This window comes from Schistocerca serialis, chromosome 10 (genome assembly GCF_023864345.2).
Source record: "Schistocerca serialis cubense isolate TAMUIC-IGC-003099 chromosome 10, iqSchSeri2.2, whole genome shotgun sequence".
Lineage (NCBI taxonomy): Eukaryota > Metazoa > Arthropoda > Insecta > Orthoptera > Acrididae > Schistocerca > Schistocerca serialis.
The window spans coordinates 94031662-94050596 of NC_064647.1; the positions used below are offsets into that span (position 1 = coordinate 94031662).

The window sequence follows — 18935 nt, forward strand, 5'->3', positions numbered from 1 at the left end:
CATCTGTACAGCCAGCTGACTGTACTGGGTGGAGGTCAGTGTGGGGAGTGGTGGCTCCAGATAGGGAGGTTAGTGTCTTGTGCACCTTTCAGCAAGGCTGGCGGCATCTGTGAGAGAAAGTCTGTGTGCAACTCAAAGGCTATCTGTATTAGGATCAGAAAGCAAGCCAGGCAGATGTTGGACATCATGTGTAGGTCCATGAGGGCTCAGTGGTGGCACAGGAAGGCATGCCAGTTCCCACACTGCTCAAACAGAAGGAAGACCCAGATGTGCTGGATCTCTGAGGATGTTAGTTGTACTATGAGACACTGCCCGAGAGTCTCATAGTGGACAGTGGCTGGGGGCGATGAGATGGTGTTGCAGACCTCCATCCTGTATGTTGGCTGGAGCTGCCTGATCACCATCACAACTTGGTGGTGTCCTGGCTTATGTCACAGCCTTCAAAGATGGCATCTGCCAAGGAAAATCACAGGTGTGGGTCCCAGGGATTGAAGGTTAACAGGTGAGTTGCAAAACGGCTGGAAAGAGTGGCATTGGGAGGCAGGGGATTGGACACTGGCACTTCGAGGTTAGGGTGAATGGTGGCGATGGCAGATGCGGGGGCCAGTGCGGGTGTCAGCACTGAGTGTGATGTTGAGGGCTGGGCCACGAGTGGTAGCTTTGCCACGATTTGCATGCACAGGTCAGCATTGCAGTGTTCCAGTTCCATGAGATGAGCAGTCAATTCGGCGATGATGTCGTGAGGTGCTGGAGTGGCGAGTGTGTCGGTGAAGTGTTGCGTCAGAGGCAAAGCCACAGTTGCAAAGCTGCGCAAGGGGCGAACACACAAATCACGTGCAAGAGAAATGGCTCATGGTGTGAACTTAAGTAGTGTCTGTAGCACAGAAACCGAAGTTTCTGGCAGGGTGTACATATGGTAGGAGTCTGAACATGTGCCTAATGGGACGAGGTGGCCAACAACATGCTGAATTTGAAAATTGTTGCCCGAGTTTGTCATCAAGTAACCAGTGTAGGAATGTTTCCCTACCTAACTTTATGTAACAATTATGAAACTGCAAAATTACACATGGAATTGTCTCTCCTGGGAGCATTGGGGAGGCAAGTTGCGAAGGGAAGGCACATGGTTACCACATGTGTAAACAGGTAGTGAACTGATTTATACACCGGGCTGTGTAGTAGGTGTAGAGATGGCATAGTGCGGCACAGACTCACCCCACCCAAGTGTTTTATAAGCCACTTCTTTCATCATCATCATCATCATCATCATCATCATCATCATCACCACCATCATCAAACACACATGAGGAACCCAATTCTTGTTTCTTATCCAAATTGCTGTAAGAAAATGTGAATGTCAACTCTTTGTGTCAAGAGTATTTTACACTTACCATAATTTTCCTATAAGAGATACTATTTATTTTCCACACTGTTTGTATACTATTAACTGCACATACACAGCAGCAACTTACAATAACTCAAGAAGCAGCTGCTCTCTTCTTTTTTTTTTCCAAAATGGTTGTATAGCTTTCTTCCTTAAGCTGAAGAGAGAGATTTGTTGAAGAAATCACTATAAATATTCTCCTCCAAGGGGGGAAAATATATATATATATATATATATATATATATATGCATTTTCACAGAATATGAAGAAGCTGATTATTATGCTATCACATTCTTCCACCAACCCCTCCATTCACTGGTAAAATAAAGAAAGGCAAGAATTGTCTATATTTGTAACTGACTTTATTTACAGTGCTCTCATTTTGTGATAAAGCCAAACCATTAACAGGTTATTCACAACATTGAGATAAAGCTTCAAGCTTTGTGGCAGCTTCAGTTGCCTGAGAAAAATTTACACACAACCTAAAGCCTCATACATTATAAACACACCAGACACCTTATATGACATCAAAGGACTATAAAGCTTCGATGACACACTTCATTTTTCACTTCTCTATCCATGAGATGCTGCAATACGGTCAACATCTCCATGAGTATATTTCCAATAAGCTTCCTCAAACATGGAACGGCACTCAACACGAGCCTGTAGTTTAGCACACAGAAGGAAAACTCCCGACAGTTTGCGATGCAGAGAGTAGATTTGCTCTGGCGGTGGGCGCAGCCTGTGTTTCAACATTGTCGGCACCAGCTCTGTGATGCGACGGGTAGTGTCCTAGAGGAACAAAATGTGTACATTTTAGAACCAAGTACATATTGCATGGATAAGAATCAGTACAATTACTAAGTAAATTTAGAATAACTTCCCAGTGATACTGAGGTCACTACATATGGAGTGCAAGGTAATATTTGATGGGAAATAGGATGGAAAGAGTATTCAAACTAACTGTCCCCAATGTTGCATAATGTGATTTAGAGAGACTGAATTAAACCTGGGTGTACAGACTGGAATTTAAACTACATTCTACATCTTCATCTATACTGCCAAACCACTGAAGTTCCCATTCTAACTGCATGTTGAGCACAGAAAGAATGCTGGCCGGTGTGGCCAAGCGGTTTTAGGCGCTTCAGTTTGGAACCGTGCAACCACTACGGCCGCAGGTTCGAATCCTACCTCAGGCATGGATGTGTGTGGTGTCCTTAGGTTAGTTAGATTTCAGTAGTTCTAAGTTCTAGGGGACTGATGACCTCAGATGTTGAGTCCCATAGTGCTCAGAGCCATTTGAAGCAGAGAAAGAATAATTGTTTACAATAATTGGTGTACACTAATTAATTTACTCTTACTTTCGCATTCCATATGGGAGCAATACATATGAGTTTTTAGAGTTTTCCTAGATGCCTCACTTAATGCCAAAACTGGAAAATTTTTAAGAAGGCTTCCACATGGTCAGTGGTGCACTTTTATTTTTTGTATACAACATGACACATACGATGCATGATCAAAAAGCGTGAGAATTTTAGTTTTTCTTAAAGAATGTTTATTTATTCATCACCATTAACTTTGTCCCCATTGAAGTAATCCCCCTAAGATACATGTTCCAGTGCTTTTTCCAACCTTGGAAGCACTTGCAGAGTTCACTTTTCATTATGGTGTTCAGCTCCTTCAGTGATTCTTTTTTTATCTCATCAATGGTGGCAAAACAATGCCTTTTAGGATTCTCTTCAGCCTCAGGAAAGAAAGAAATTGCAGTAGGCCATGTCCAGCGAATACAGTGACTGAGGCAACGTAATGGTTTCTCTCCTCTCTCCTCTCCTCTCTCTCTAACCTTTGAGATATGAGTGGGAGCATTGTAATGATGTAATTTCCACAAGTGGTTTTGCCACAGTTCCAGTCATTTTCTTTGGACTGCTTCATCCAAACAGTGCAATGCTTCCAGGTAGTATTTCTTACTGACTGCACAACTGTACAGTAGGAACTCATGATGCACTACCCCTTTGTAATCAAAGAAAACCGTGACAAGAACCTTGACATGTGGGCAAGTTTGTCAATTTTCTTTTCAGTCTTTGCACTTCAGGCAGATTCCATTGGGATGATTGGGCCTTGGTTTCAATGTCATACCTTTATATCCAGACTTTGTCACCAGTCATAACGTTTTATAGAAGTTCTGGATCATTGTTGATTTAATCCAGCAATTTCCGAGTGATGTCTATGCAATGTAGTTTTTGGTTGAAATTCAACCATTTTGGAACAAACTTGGCTACAATACGTTTCATGCCCAAAACTCCCAAAAAAAATTACTTGGTGTCAGCCAAACAATATGCTGACATTAGCAACCTCTCTAGGGGTGACTGTGATTTTTCAGAACATTTTCTTTACTTCTTCCACACTGTTATCACTAACTGATGAGCTAAGGCGTCCAGAATGGTGTCTACTTAAGCCTCTTTCAAATGTCTATAGCATTCATGAACTCTTGTCTTACTGATAGCAGATTCACCAAAAGTCTGCATTTCAAATGGGGTGCTGCACTTTATTCTATTTTTCATGCAAAATTTATTGCAAATTCTTTGATCCATCCTTTTCGAAAATATTGAAAACTGGATGTATAAACACCACAGAATTAAAAAATTCCCATTTTTTTCATTACACCCAGTATAATAGTCACCACCCACTCAAGTAACATTTTTTGTTCAACAATAATTTTTTATTTTCACTGTGTCCAAACAGATGATACAATATAATTTGTTTACATATAAATGTAAAAATATGCACTGAAGAATTATTTTAAATTTGTCAATCATTGATATTGCTGTCACAGGATACAATGATTTTGGTTTTAAGAAGTGCAGAACTTTGCATCTTTGAAAATTTAAAAGCAAACTGCCACATACAAGTTGGAGTTACGAAATACAAGTGAAATGTATTAATTACTGGTCATTTCATTCAGATGAATACAGTGAGTTGAGAAATATGTTATTGAGAAAAAGATCACACTTTTCACTTCACTGCACTGTATAGGCACTTCCCTCTCTATTTCCTAGTCACTAACAAAGAAAGCACCAACCAGAACATTCACTATATTCTTGAGATTGCATTGGTGACCTGACTCTAAAATCTCAGCACAAGACTCTTCGAGACAGGAAGGTTTGATACTGCTGGATATCACGCAATCTAAGCTATGAAAGAAAGGAACAGGAATCAAAGTTCTGAGAATATATGTTTCACAAATAATTCTAGAATTTCAAAATCAATATTCTACAATGTAGCTCAAGACAAAACATCTCTGTCAGTTTCAACACATGAAGCAGCACTTGTGCATTGGGATTTTCTCTAGTAGTGCTCAATCGCTAAAAGTAAATTGAACAACAACTGTGCTACACTATATGTGCGCAACACTTGAAATTCTAAGGCCATATTTGAAGCATCCAGTATCAACACCAGCCCAATCACTGAAGGCATGTTTTCCAATATAGACAAAACACCTCTAGAGACAAAACAATGACACTCATAAACCGTTTTCTTTCATAGTTTCATCCTTAATGGTTTTACATTTAAGTTTTATTGTTTTGTGACATCTGATTAATAATGATCCTATTATATCAATTTAAGTCTGGTTTCCATTAATCCAATGGTATTTATAGTCTACAAGAACTTTCCTACAAAAATTTTTGACTTGGCCGTTTTTGATACAATTTTACAAGGGGTGTGCAAAAAGTAATGCAGCACAATTTATTTTCTGAAAGCATGTTTACTTTATTCAGAATTCCAATATACCATGTTATTCTCTACTCTTTTGGCTACAAAAACCTATTTTTCAACATAACATCTGTTCAATGTGACGGCATCTTACTGGGAGGGCCTGCTCGTCAGTATGGTACCACTCTATTGGTCAATGTTGGAGCAAATGTCTTTCTGCATCAATAAGCTCCCCATCATATGCGTACTGCTTCCTCTGGAGTGCATCTTTTATTGGGCCAAACATGTGGAAGATGCGAGATCCAGGCTGTAGGGAAGATGAGGAAGAGCAGTACAATCAAATTTTGTGAGGTCCTCATAGGTGTGCAGACTTGTGAGAGGCCTTGCATTGCCAAGGAGTAGTAGTGGTGGTGATGGTGGTGGTAGTAGTAGTAGTAGTAGTAGTAGTAGTAGTAGTGGTATGTATTTTTGTGGCGATGAATATGCTGAAATCATTTCTTCAATTTCCTGAGGGTAGCACAATGCAATTCATAGTTGATCATTGCACCATGAGGAAGGACATCAAACAAAAAAGTCCCAGAGGACTGTTGCCATGACTTTTCTGGCCTAGGATGTGGATGTGAATTTTTTCTTTGAAGGATAGGTGGTGTGGTGCCACCCCATGTTTCAGTGCCTGTGACAATGTTCAACAAAAACTTGTCACATTCAGTCTTCTACGTGCAAGGAATTCCATACACACACGTCAAAAAAAGTTTTGCGTCACCTCAGTTCCGAGAGTTCCAGAACTGAACAGAAAATTGGAATAGAGATCAACATAAACATCATTTCCACTCTTTTTATTGCTCATGAAAATCACGCACTGCATATTGTACCACCATACAGTGAGACCTTCAGAGGTGGTAGTCCAGATTGCTGTACACACTGGTACCTGTAATACCCAGTAGCATGTCCTCTTGCATTGATGTTTGGCTGTATTTGTTGTGGCATACTATCCACAAGTTCATCAAGGCTCTTGGTCCAGATTGTCCCACTCCTCAACGGCGATTCGGCGTAGATCCCTCAGAGTGCTTGGTGGGTCACATCGTTCATAAACAGCCATTTTCAGTCTATTCCAGGCATGTTCGATAGGGTTCATGTCTGGAGAACATGTTGGCCACTCTAGTCGAGCAATGCCAATATGATGCCGATATGGTTGCACTATCAGTCTGAGGATGGCATTCATGTATCGTACAGTCGTTACAGTGCCTTCAATGACCACCAGCGGCGTACGTCGGCCCCACATAATGCCACCTCAAAACATCAGGGCACCTCCACCTTGCTGCACTCTCTGGACTGTGTGTCTAAGGTGTTCAGCCTGACCGCATTGCCTCCAAACACGTTTCTGACAATTGTCTGGTTGAAGGCATATGCGACACTCATTGGTGAAGAGAATGTGTTGTCAATCCTGAGCGGTCCATTCGGCATGTTGTTGGGTCCATCTGTACTGCGCTGCATGGTGTTGTGGTTGCAAAGGTGGACCTCGCCATGGACGTCGAGAATGAAGTTGTGCATCATGCAGCCTATTCTATTGTGCACAGCCATAACACAACATCCTGTGGCTGCACAAAAAGCCTTATTCAATACGGTGGCATTGCTGTCAGGGTTCCTCCGAGCCATTATCCGTAGGCAGTGGTCGTCCACTGCAGTAGTAGCCCTCGGGCGGCCTGAGCGAGGCATGTCATTGACAGTTCCTGTCTCTCTGTGTCTCCTCCGTGTCTGAACAGGATTGCTTTGGTTCACTCCGAGATGCCTGGACACTTACCTTGTTGAGAGCCCTTCCTGGCACAAAGTAACAATGCGGATGTGATCAAACAGCGGTATTGACCGTTTAGGCATGGTTGAACTACTGAAAACATGAGCTGTGTATTTCCTTCCTGGTGGAATGACTGGAACTGATTGGCTGTCGGACCCCCTGTGTCTAAAAGGCACTGCTCATGCATGGTTGTTTACATCTTTGGGTGGGTTTAGTGATGTCTCTGAACAGTCAAAGGGATTGTATCTGTGATACAAAATACACAGTCAATGTCTATCTTGAGGAGTTCTGGGAACCGGGATGAAGCAAAACTTTTTCTGATGTGTGTAGTTGGTCCTTTGTTGCTCTTTACAGCCCTTGTTAGGCTACGAGGAACCCTATGGGCACACACCTTTGAGTACCCTCAACTGGTGAACGAGTGTGTCATTGCTACCGTTGGAGACGTCCAAATGCACTGGGAGCTGTTTGTTTGTTAACTACCAATCATCTCGTATGAGTGTCCACATGTTTCAACATTGCAGATATCACAGTTGTGCATGGCTGGCTGGCATGCAGGAGATCTGACAGGTTTGCACAACCTTGTTGCAAGATGACAGAATGCGACGCCCAACAACTCACTGTGCTTTTATTCACTGCCAGGTTTCCGTAGACATAATCAAAGTCCTATGAATGCATGTGATGCTCTGGTTTCCATGAAAAGAATCCCAATGACAGCTCTCTGCTCGATATGTACCTCCGTTACAGACGTATAGCGCTGCCACCGATCAAAACTTCAGGAAACTTTAGAGGCTGAAGTGGGAAATTCCCCAATGTCCCACAACAAATCCCATATTATTCCAACCAAAACTAGCTGAGAAAAAGGAAATGTTACATTACTTACTGAATTCCCCTCGTATACAATGTGTTCGAAAATTCCTGTTCCAAACTTCTAGGACCTGTAAAGCAGAGTGAGTACATAACATTTTAAACAGGAACTCATGTCCAGAAATATATCATTTCCTTTCTAGGATAGTTTTGATTCAAATGTTAAACTCATCTCAATTCAACTTGAGGAACTTAATTAGGAATAAAGCAGTACGACTTTAGATAACAAATTGAAAGAAAACATAATGAAACATCCATTTATCACTTATGTACACTTAAACATTACATGTTTACATAATTCCACAACAAAAAAAGAACCCAACATATGTGTGTACAGAAATATAATATTTAAGTGTTAACAAAACAAATGTGCTTCAGTGATAAATGGATGTTTTGTTATGTTTCCTTTTGAGTTGTTACCTAGTAATTGTGCTGTGTCGTGCCTAATTCAATTTCTCGTGCAGAAATGGATGGGTTAAGTAACTGAATAGAAATCTTCATAGAATAGAAACAATATATTTCTGGACATAGATACCTATTCAAAATATTATGTATCATTCCCCTCTACAAGTCCAAAAAGTTTTAACAGGAATTTCCGAATACCCTGTATAATCTCTCTCTCTCTCTCTCTCTCTCTCTCTCTCTCTCTCTCTCTCTCTCTCTCCCCCTCTCATAAAACTGTACTGTTTGAATTACAAAATCTTGTGTAAATAGCAATTAAATGAAAATAAAGTGACACTGTAATTACTTTTCTTTATAGCAATAAATAGAAGCATTTCAACATAATGTATCAACGATATAAAAAAACTGAGGAGAATTCTCTTGCTAAAAGTGTGTAGTTCACTTAGTTCTTGAATGCAATAGAAACAAAATGGTCTGTAAATGATCAAGGATTCTAATAGATTCATTATTATGACAGTTGCTGTTCACCCATACTGATTAATTTTGTTATTTTAGGCCTTCAATTTGCTCTCATTTAGATCACAACATCAACCATTTCACATTGATGCCGACTTTGGAGACCATGTTGTAACTCTCATTCCTGGCGCAAGCTCTTTCACTAGCTAACATCACCATTTAATAACACTGCAATGCCTGAAGATCTTCTCATGTTGGACCATAGTCTTTCTGCAGGATATGTTTTGTGGCTTTTGTTCTAGAGACAGGAAGAGTAATACCTTTGATTGCTGTGTGAGGTGTCATTTGAAGTAGCGATTTTTTTTTTTTTTATACAGACTTTGGTACCTCCGAGTTTCTGGAATTATTTTACCCACTGAAATGGCCACATTGTTATGTAATCTAACAACACAAGATTCCAGACAAAAATGCTGCAATGTGAGGACTGTTGTAGGTTCCTTGATTTGACCAGTTATGAATTCACAGGCTGCAGGGCTCGACCCATTCTGTTGCACAACCAAGAATTCAATGTTCTGTAACTGAAGACAAAACCAATTTTGAAGCATATTTTCGTTTACCCTGAGAGCGATATAGTTTTACTTTAAACAGATGAATTGAACTAATTTTTTTAAAATTTTGTTACTTGGTCAGTTTTGATGCCGGATGTGCCATTTATAGAATGGACAATAACAGATTCACCAAAAGATTATTCAACATTATTAATTAACAGGAGATCAAAATCTGATAGGTAGAAGAAACTAGGGAAGATTAAGAAAATAAGAACATTACAGAAGAAAGCATAATGTAAGGGAGTGCCCAAGAGGAACCAACTTTTACTATTTCAACTTACATATTCACATTTTAAGCACAAACTTTCAGTCCTCTTCACAGTATTCTCCACTTCCAGTAATACACTTGCCTAATCTTTTACTCCATTTTTCAAAACACTGTTTAAATTCATGTTTTTGACTGTGCCTTCATAGCATAGCTGCAGTCTTTGTCACATGTGATAATTTCTTAAAAAAGTTCGTATCATTTTGGGACGCATCTTTCAAAGCACACCATGCTTCCAGGTGACCTTGTTTTTCTTCAGCAGTCAGCAGTCTTGACATGAATTTGGCAACTACCATATTCATTCTCAAATCTTCTGTTACAGTTCCCTGCACTGAACTCCAAGTCACTCCTGACAGCTCCACAATTTCTTCAATGGTCCATCGTTGATCTTTGTTGATGATTGCGCAAATGTTTCCAACACCTTCGTGTGTTTGGGCCATGGAAATATGGCCAGAATGAGGCTTGGCATCAATTGACATTTCACCATTTTTTAAAATGGGAAAACCACTCAAAAACTTAAGAAATTTCCCCATAGCTTCATCCTTGTACACTGTTTTTAACATTTCAAGAGTTTTTGCTCCACTTTTTTCTAGGCAAAAAGCAGAATCTCACCACCACACACTGTTGATGAATATGAGCCACAGCAAAAATGACTATCACACAAAACAGTTGTCACTATGAACTCTACCAAAACTAGTCCTGACTTCCTTCAGTGATGGCACTCTGCTTACTGACTCTGGAACGTGCACTCCATGCACTCCTAATGGCAAAACATGGTACTGCAAAAGCTCTGCCCACCAAAAAATTAGTTTGGTTTATTTACAGAACTCCTTTGTGAAACATCTAGCCTTTGAAACACTACTTACAAAGAACTGATTTGTGCACAAGCTTATAAAGACAACTGGCAATAAATTGTCAGAGGAACAGAAGAAAAACCAGATGGAATTTATGTCAACTACCATAAATAATGCTTTTCTAACAAAAGGATGATCATATGGTTTTTACAAACCCGGGTTGTGACTGGACTGATGATATATTGGTAAGGGGGGCACAGTAAATTACCTTGCTTGGGGAGTCAATGAATGATGTCGAAGTTAGCTTCAGTTTTGCCCCAGGAAGTGTGTTGGGGCCCTTGCTGTTCCTGTTGTATATTAATTACCTGCAGACAATATTAATAGTAACTTCAGATGTTTTTAGACTACGCCATTATCTGTAATGAACTACTGTCTCAAAAAAGCATTACAAAGATTGAGTTTTGATAAGCTTTCAAAGCAGTACAGATAATTGCTTTAAATCAGGTATGGCCAAACTGCAGTCTGTGGGCAACATGCACTGATCTGATAGGGGCCTGTGTCTCACCATTACATTCCCAGAATTACTTTTTTTTCCATTCAATTTTCATTCCCTCCTGGGAAGGAGAGGGTGGGCTCCTGTAGAACTTAGCTGTTCTGAGCTATGTCAGTCTAACTGGTACTGGGGCAGGGGTCCTAATTCAGAATATTATATTATTATTTCACAGGTAGGATACTGGGAAAATGCAATCAGTGTACATATTGCTTACAAAACATTTGTATGACATAGCATAGAATATTGATCAAGTGTATGGGATCCATAATAAACAGGACTAACAGGGGGATCTACATCTACATCTATACTCCGACAGAGGGTACATCCCATTATACCAGTTATCAGGGTTTCTTCCTGTTCCATTCATGCATGGAGCATGGGAACAATGATTGAATGCCACTGAGCATCCATTAATTATTCTAATCTTATCCTCATGATCCCTATGTCAGTGATACATAGGGGATTTTAGTATATCCCTTGAGTAATCATTTAAAGCCAGTTCTTGAAACTTTATTAATAGACTTTCTTGGGATAGTTTATGTCTGTCTTCAAGAGTCTGCCACTTCAGTTCCTTCAGTATCTTTGTGAAACTCTCCCAATGATTAAACAAACTTGTTACCAATTGTGCCGCTCTTCTCTGTATACATTCAATACCCCCTGTTAGTCTTATATGATACAGGTTGTAAGCAATATCTTTTGTAGACTGATTGCACTTCGCAGTATTCTATCAATAAACCAAAGTCTACAACCTACTTTACCCACAACTGAGCCTATGGTATCGTTCCATTTCATAGCCCTACCAAGTGTTCCATACAGGTATTTGTAAGAGTTGGCCGATTCCAACTGCGACTCATTGATGTTATAGTCATTTTTTCATTTCGTGAAGTGGAAAATTTTATATTTCCGAACATTTATAGTAAGTGGCCAATCATTGCACCACATTGAAATCTTATCAAGATTTGTCTGAATATTTATGCAGCTTCTCTCAGATAGTACTTCATTACATATAACTGCATCATCTGCAAAAAGCCCAATTATGCTAATAATATCTGCAAGTTCATTAATATACAACATGAACAGCACACTTCTCTGGGGCATACGTGAAATTACTTCTACATCTGGCAATGTCTGTCGATTCAAGATAACGTACTGTGTCCTCCCTCCCATCACAAATTTCACTTGATATCCCACATGATCATACTTTAGACAATAAGCATAGGTGTGGTACTGGGTACTGAACATATTCAAAGAAGGGCACCTTAAATTATCACAGGTCTGTCCCACGGGGGAGGGGGAGGGGGGGGGGGGCAACATGAAAATGCTTGAAAAACATGAACTGTAATATGTAACTAGAGAGAGGGAAATTTGCAAGCTTTCAGAGCCAGTGGCTCCTTATTCTGGCAAAAGGGCTGATGGGGAAGAAAAAGGAATGAAAAAAGAAGACTGGTGACGTTTAGGAAGTAGAGAGAGTTCGGCAAAAGCACCCAGAATCCCGGGTCATGGGAGACTTACCAGGTGGGATGAGAAGGAATGACTGATTGTTGGGGACTGCACTGGATAAGATTTCAAAGCTGAGAGCTTTGAGGTGGAAGATAGGCTAGTCCCAAACAATCAGTCTTTCCTTCTATTCCAGTCTGCTCTGTCTCCCCTGAACTGTGGTTCTGTATGACTTTTCCAAACTCTCCCTGTTTCTTAAACCTCAGTGGTCCTTTCTTTTCATCCCTCTTCTTCCCCCTCAGTCCTTCTGCATGAAAGAGCTACTGGCTACAAAAGCTTGCACATTTACTTAACGTTTGTATGTGTGCCTTCTTCTGCCACTGCTTGCTGTGTAGATTTTTTATCTATCCAGGTAAATTATACTTTCAAAAATTATTATTTTCTTTGGTATAAAAACATGAACTAGCAGATGCCAACTCTCCCATGAAAGCCTACTTAAAATGTTTCGGAAAACAGTACAAAGTGAGGGATCAAGGAATACTCTACTATCCACTGCGCATCTCTCCCACAGGAATGATGACGGTAAGCTTAGACTAAATACAGTGGACAAAAAAGCATCCAAGCAATCCTTCATACCATACATGAGAACAGAGCAGGAAGAAACCCTGACAATTGTATACGAGCGTTGGAACTTAATTAGTGGCAATTACTTATTCACAACCGATACAGAAGAGTCACATGTTTGCACCTGTTACTGTCCTTCAAAGTAGTCACCAGCATTGTGTAGAACCCATTGCCAGCGATGTGGAAGGCGTAGTATACTGTTAGCTGAGCCCGTTCTGTTGATGGTGTGAATGGATTGGTCTACTGCCTGTCGAATCTCTGGACCAGTTCTGAAGCAAATGCCACAAAGTGATTCCTTCATCTTCAGAAATCAAAGTCACAAGGACTTAAGTCCAAGGAGTACGGTGGATGGTACAGTACTTCCCAGTCCCAACAGAGCAGCCACAGCTTGTGCTGTACGCCCCCGCTCATTGTCATGCAAAATGATGGGTGGGTTGTGCAGAACGTGTCACCGCTTCTTTCGCAAAGCTGGTTGCAGGTGATGCTCCAAAAATGAACAGTAATACTGTGCAGTGACGGTGGAGGAACGTAATGCGTTAGGATGACACCACCACAGCCATACACGAGAATCACCATAACTTTCACCATACTGGGGCTCTGACGCACTTTCAATTTTCGTGGCGACCCATAATAACGCCATTCATTGGATTGGCATTTCAGTTTTGTCTCATACAATGTGGCCCATGTCTCATCCAATGTTACAATAAGGTGTAAGAAAGCCTCTCCTTCATGCTCGAAGCACTCCAAGTACATCTTAGCAGCATCGTAACGCATCCTATTCTGCAATTCTATCAATTCATGGGGAACCCATCGTGATGCAGTTTTTTGCATGCCCAGGCATTCCTTCAGGATGAGAAGCACAGTTGTATACGCTAATCTGATTTCGTGGGTGAGCTTATGGATCGCATGGCATTGATCACTGTCCACTAATGCGGCAACAGCATGCACTACTTCTTCAGAGATGGTAGGATGACCTGTCTGATGCATGTCTGCCACAGTTTGCCGACCTTTGTTGAAGGCTTTTACCCACTGTGCCACTGTTCTGTATGGCAATGCCGATTCCGTGCACGCCTCTTGAAGAGCTCGATGACAATGTTATACTGTACGACCTCTGGGACATTCAATCTTGATCCAACTCCATTGCTCCTGTTTTCAAAACATAGTGACATCGTTACATTAGACAGCTCGCTCACAAGTGTTTACCTCAATTGTGCGCACGCCAGCAAGGGACGGCAAGCCCATTTGCTCGAAGGTAAGGTAGGTATGTCAACAATGTGTGCTATCAGCAACAGTAGTAGATTCTATTGCATAGTGTCTCCACAGCAGTGTTGTCATTATTTAACTTCCAACCTGCGTAATAGGAAGTACTGTCTGCTATGCGTTTCTTAGTGGTTTGTGGAACACGTAATTATACAAATGTGCATCGATGACAAGAGCTAACCTTTGAGACAGAAAACTAATAGTAATTACCACAGATTTAACATGTGCAACTGTGGGTTCCTATGAGTACAGCAAGCAATAACCGTTTGTACTCAAAGCCAGGTGAGCTACGTCAATGCCATTCTTTATAATGCACTGCCTACATCACCAAGAAGCTGGATAAGGAAATAGCTCTTAGAGCAGAGTTAAAATGATCTCTTACTGAGAACTTTTTACATCATAAATAAATATGTTTGCTTACAGGAATACTAGGCTCTCATTTATTGTAGAGTACTTTCTAATCTGTTGACCGGAGTATCATCCATGCTGTATTTGTCTTCACACAAGGATGTTTCTGCAGTTCACTTCCTGTTAACTTCGTTTCAAATGCAGTGCAGTACACCTCAGAAAAGAATCGGTTGCAATAATAGTTGTGATGGATATAGTTTTGACAGATATTGGTGTTTTTATATGTTTCAGCAGTATGATATAATGTGTTCATCTGTTCACATTTTTCAGACGTGTCATATAAAAAAGTTGCCCGTTCTCATAATATTATTGATTATACTTGTTAAGCATATTGTAATCTACTTGTAGACATCCCAGCATTCATCTTAGAAACTTGAGGAAGACTACGGAAAGCCCAGCTCAGGATGGCTGGGCAGGGCATGAATCCCATTCCTCCTGAATGCGAATACAGTTCATTAACACTTTCTGAATCATATATTGAGTTAGGTGGCTAACCCAGTGTTAATGAACTGGATTTACATTTTGCAGGAATGGGGTTTGTGCCCTGCCCAGCCATCCTGAGTTGGGCTTTCCATAGTCTTCCTCAAGTTTCTAAGGTGAATACTGGGACGCCTACATTGATAAGGCCATGGCTGACTTCCTGCTTGTCCTTGCATAATTCTGAATACAACAGAACAAAAATGGGTGGCTTTGAGAGATTACATCATGATGAGAACAGAGGAAAAGCTAGAAAAAGAACAAGATTTAGAAAGAGTCCTTGGATAACACAGGAGATATTAAATTTTACTGATAGAAGAAGGAAATATAAAAATGGCAGCAAGTGAAACATGCAAAATGGAATACCAACATCTCAAATCAAGGAGGGAGAGGCATAAAGCAGTCAGTCGCAATCTCATTAGCTTTTATTAGTGTTGCAAATCTAGATTTTGGATATAACGAGACATCTTCAGCTCATTTTCATTATATTTCAACAGACTCACGCCAGTTCATGTCACCCTGTTCAGTTCATGACACTGAGGAGCCCCAGTGTCCTTCTGCCTATACACCTGTAAGAACATAGGGTGATATGAACTGCCCCGAGTCTGTTGAAATATAATGATAATGCACTGAAGATGGCTATTTATAGTCAAAATATAGATTTGCAACACAATGAAAGCTAATGGGATTGTGACTGGCTCCTGTGTGCCTCTCACCTTCCTTATAGTTTACAGTCGCTATGCACAATGGTTCCTGACAGAATCAAAGCCGGTTATCTCAAATCAAATCAAGAAAAGGAGGTTGACAGGAAGTACAAAGTTGAAAAGCAGGAATGGCTACAGGAGAAATCCAAAGATGCAGAAGTGTGCATGATTATAGGAAAGACGGATGCTACTTATAGGAGAATTAAAGAAAACTTTTGAGAAAATAGATGCAGTTGCATAAGTATTGCTCAGAATGTTACAATTTGGATAATGGAAGAAATGCTATCCCTTAGGAAGCAGTTGTTGGATGAAAAATGGGAAAGAAGTGGTGTGGGGGAGGGTGGAGATTTTATGACAAAAAAAGAAGGCTAAAGATCATGTTAATGTCTTTCAATAGCAGTGTAATTGTTCACAAACATTTTGTATCTCCAATAAAAGAGGACATTATAACTTGTAAAATAAAGCTGGTAAAAAATTGCTGGCTTGAATATAATGAGAATGACTTTGTCTTTATACCTCACACTTTATGCTGGTGTATAACAACACCCCAGCTCATTCTGCTGAGAAGTATCACCAGTTCCTTTCTCAAAAACAAGTCTCAACTTCGCATCATTATTTACAAGATTTATCTCCCACAATTATTTTTATGATATGGCTTTATAAAGAGACCCAGGAAGCCATGACTAACCGACACCAGACAATTATGAAAGTAGGCTTCTCTAAGGGCAGATAGGTACTGAAACCTGTGCTGAGCAATGCATGATGTTAAATGTGACCTATTTTGAGTCTGTAAATAGACAAAACTCTTATGCAATCAATTTTGAATGCTTTAATTTTTATTTTGCATGGGTTGCACAGTGTATCTGTGCAACATCATTTGAACTTTACCTACTGTGACTCAGAAGAAATAGTAGAAAAAAATATGATTATTTTCTTGGTTGACACTGAGTCCTCTGTACTAAGGTGGCATGTACGCTACAAGTATAAGATTGGAGTTAAATATGTAAGGAATACATATTATGCATACCTGTGCTCCAAAGTCAAAAGGTTCTTTACTTCTGAACACCTCACCCAGTATCATAACAGCATTGACATGAGCATCTTCCATCACCTGCAAATGGAAACTACCAGTTTATATTTAACAGCATTTGGAAAATGTTAACTTTCATATTTTATGCTTTAGACCAAAGTGAGGAACTCAAGTGGGTGGGTAGGTGGCGGGGAGGGGGGATGGGGAGGGGGCAGTAAAGGTAAGGTGAGGAGGACAAATAAGGCAGATTTATGCCTTGAGGCACAACAGGAGGAGGGTACATAGAGGTGTACTCCTGTTTCTTTTTTTTTTTTTTGAAATGATAAGGAGTACAATTATTAGCTTATGTAAACAATCTATCTGTCTAAATTGAACAGTATTCATAGAAATGTGAGAATATAAACAGCCGTAAAAACGTTTTGCCTCAAGGTTTGTCAGCAGAAGTGAGTGAGCTTATACATAACATAAACTTCTATGCACTGCGGTTAAGTACTTATCAGAACCTTGTGAACAATTTGACATAAATACATTTAAGCTACTTTTATGGAAGAGAAACTCTTATATTAACACAGGCCACACCAACTTGAGTGCTTTGCGAGCACCGGCAAAGCACCAGTTGCCGGTGGGGCGGGGAGGCAGACACAGCACCGTTGTGGCAGCACTTAGCGAGGCCAGAGCCTTGTTATTGTTTGGTGAATGGGACTGGGAAAATCAGCGTGCGTCAAGTGGCATACCAGTTTTAAAATGAATAATAATAACAATAATAAAAAAATAATAATAATACCAATTTTGAGTACAGACAGAAATAATAGTTTTATTGTGCTCCTTATTTTGCATTAATTTACAACATTCTTTATTGATCTTTGGCATTGCTTTGAAGCCAATAATTTTCCAATATTTGGAACAATTGTTTTGGAAGTTGCAATTAGAAGTACAGCTTCCAACAAAGCATCAAACAAACTTGTCCTTGTTAATATTCATAACTGAAGACATTTGTTCACAAATGAATGTTGTTCCGAACATTTCAGGACAAGGGCATGAATCCTTGGGAATTCTTGTCGATCGATACCTTTATAAAATGAAATCAAATCATGATTGTAATGGTAACAGCGGTCTGTCAAAATTGAACTGCTCATTCAATTCCACACCAACCTCTTGCTCTCTTTGAGAAATAGTATGTTCAGAGAAGCTTAACATCTCAAATTGGGGCACTGCAGACGGGGATATTACCTCTGAACACTCTACAAAACACACTTTTACAAAATGGCTCTATGTAATAGGTCTTCCACTTTTTGCAATTTTCAGTGCAACAATATAGCTTGCTCTAACTGTGCTTTCTGTTGCACAATTGAGCTCAGATGTCTGCGGGACAACAGCAGCAGTAATTAACTTTAAAATCTTACCACACAAAACAGTCTCATAAATAAGTTTAACAACAATATCTAAAGAGAAATAGCGCAAGTTTCTATATATATGAGTACAATTACAAAAAGGTATCTTGTGTTTTTCTTTTAGAATGAACAGGATAAACAAGGCTTACCTCTTCAGATTGTTGCAATTCTGATTTTAATTTAGTGATCATTTCACTTCTCTCTGGTCCAACAATCCCCCTCATGTGCTGAGGAATGTTTATTTTTGTAATGATGGCGCACTGTTGATGCTTTGATATTTATGGTAGTGTGGCAGATTAATCAGTCCTTTCCCATCAGACTTTGCAAATAAATACCAGTCTTCCCATTGAGCATTAAAAAATGGCACACCTAAATTCGAACTTTTTCTACTCGTGCTGAACACTTGCAAGACAGATTAACAGTGTCCCACTTGGTAAGATTCTGAATGGAAACTTCAGCGTACTGAAGACGATGCAAGAGTGAGTGCTGTCTTTGTCAACGCATGCTGCTACAGCCATTACACAGGAGAAAAGAGAAGAGGGAGGGGGAAAAACGCTGCTGCCGCTCAGTGTGGCACCGGGGCACGCAAGTACTAAGTGCTCAAGTTGGCGTGGCCTGGTTTAGAGTCTAGGGGTGCACGAGAAAACTTTATTATGAAATAAAAACCAAATACAGGGTGAGTCAGGAAGGACTTCACAACTTTGGAATTATACAGAAATTTATTGAGATAAATTACAGAATCGGTAGATGTATCATTTTGTAGCACAGAACCTCAAGT

The 18935-nt window shown here is 40.0% G+C and overlaps 1 protein-coding gene across 2 annotated transcripts in view; it reads right to left on the reverse strand.

Annotated features, from left to right (window-relative positions):
• Window positions 1-1721: 1721 nt before the first annotated feature.
• LOC126425013 (atypical kinase COQ8B, mitochondrial) overlaps window positions 1722-18935 on the reverse strand; it is a 122071-nt gene continuing 104857 nt past the window's right edge. The window contains exons 11-13 of one of the 2 annotated variants that reach the window (XM_050087920.1): window positions 16764-16847; window positions 10542-10638; window positions 2039-2173 (exon numbers count right to left, since the gene is read on the reverse strand). In XM_050087920.1, the coding sequence (XP_049943877.1) occupies window positions 10555-10638; window positions 16764-16847 (168 nt within the window). In that variant the 3' untranslated portion in view covers window positions 2039-2173; window positions 10542-10554. Of the gene's footprint in view, window positions 2174-10541; window positions 10639-16763; window positions 16848-18935 lie in introns of both variants that reach the window. The other variant, XM_050087919.1, reaches the window with a different exon arrangement.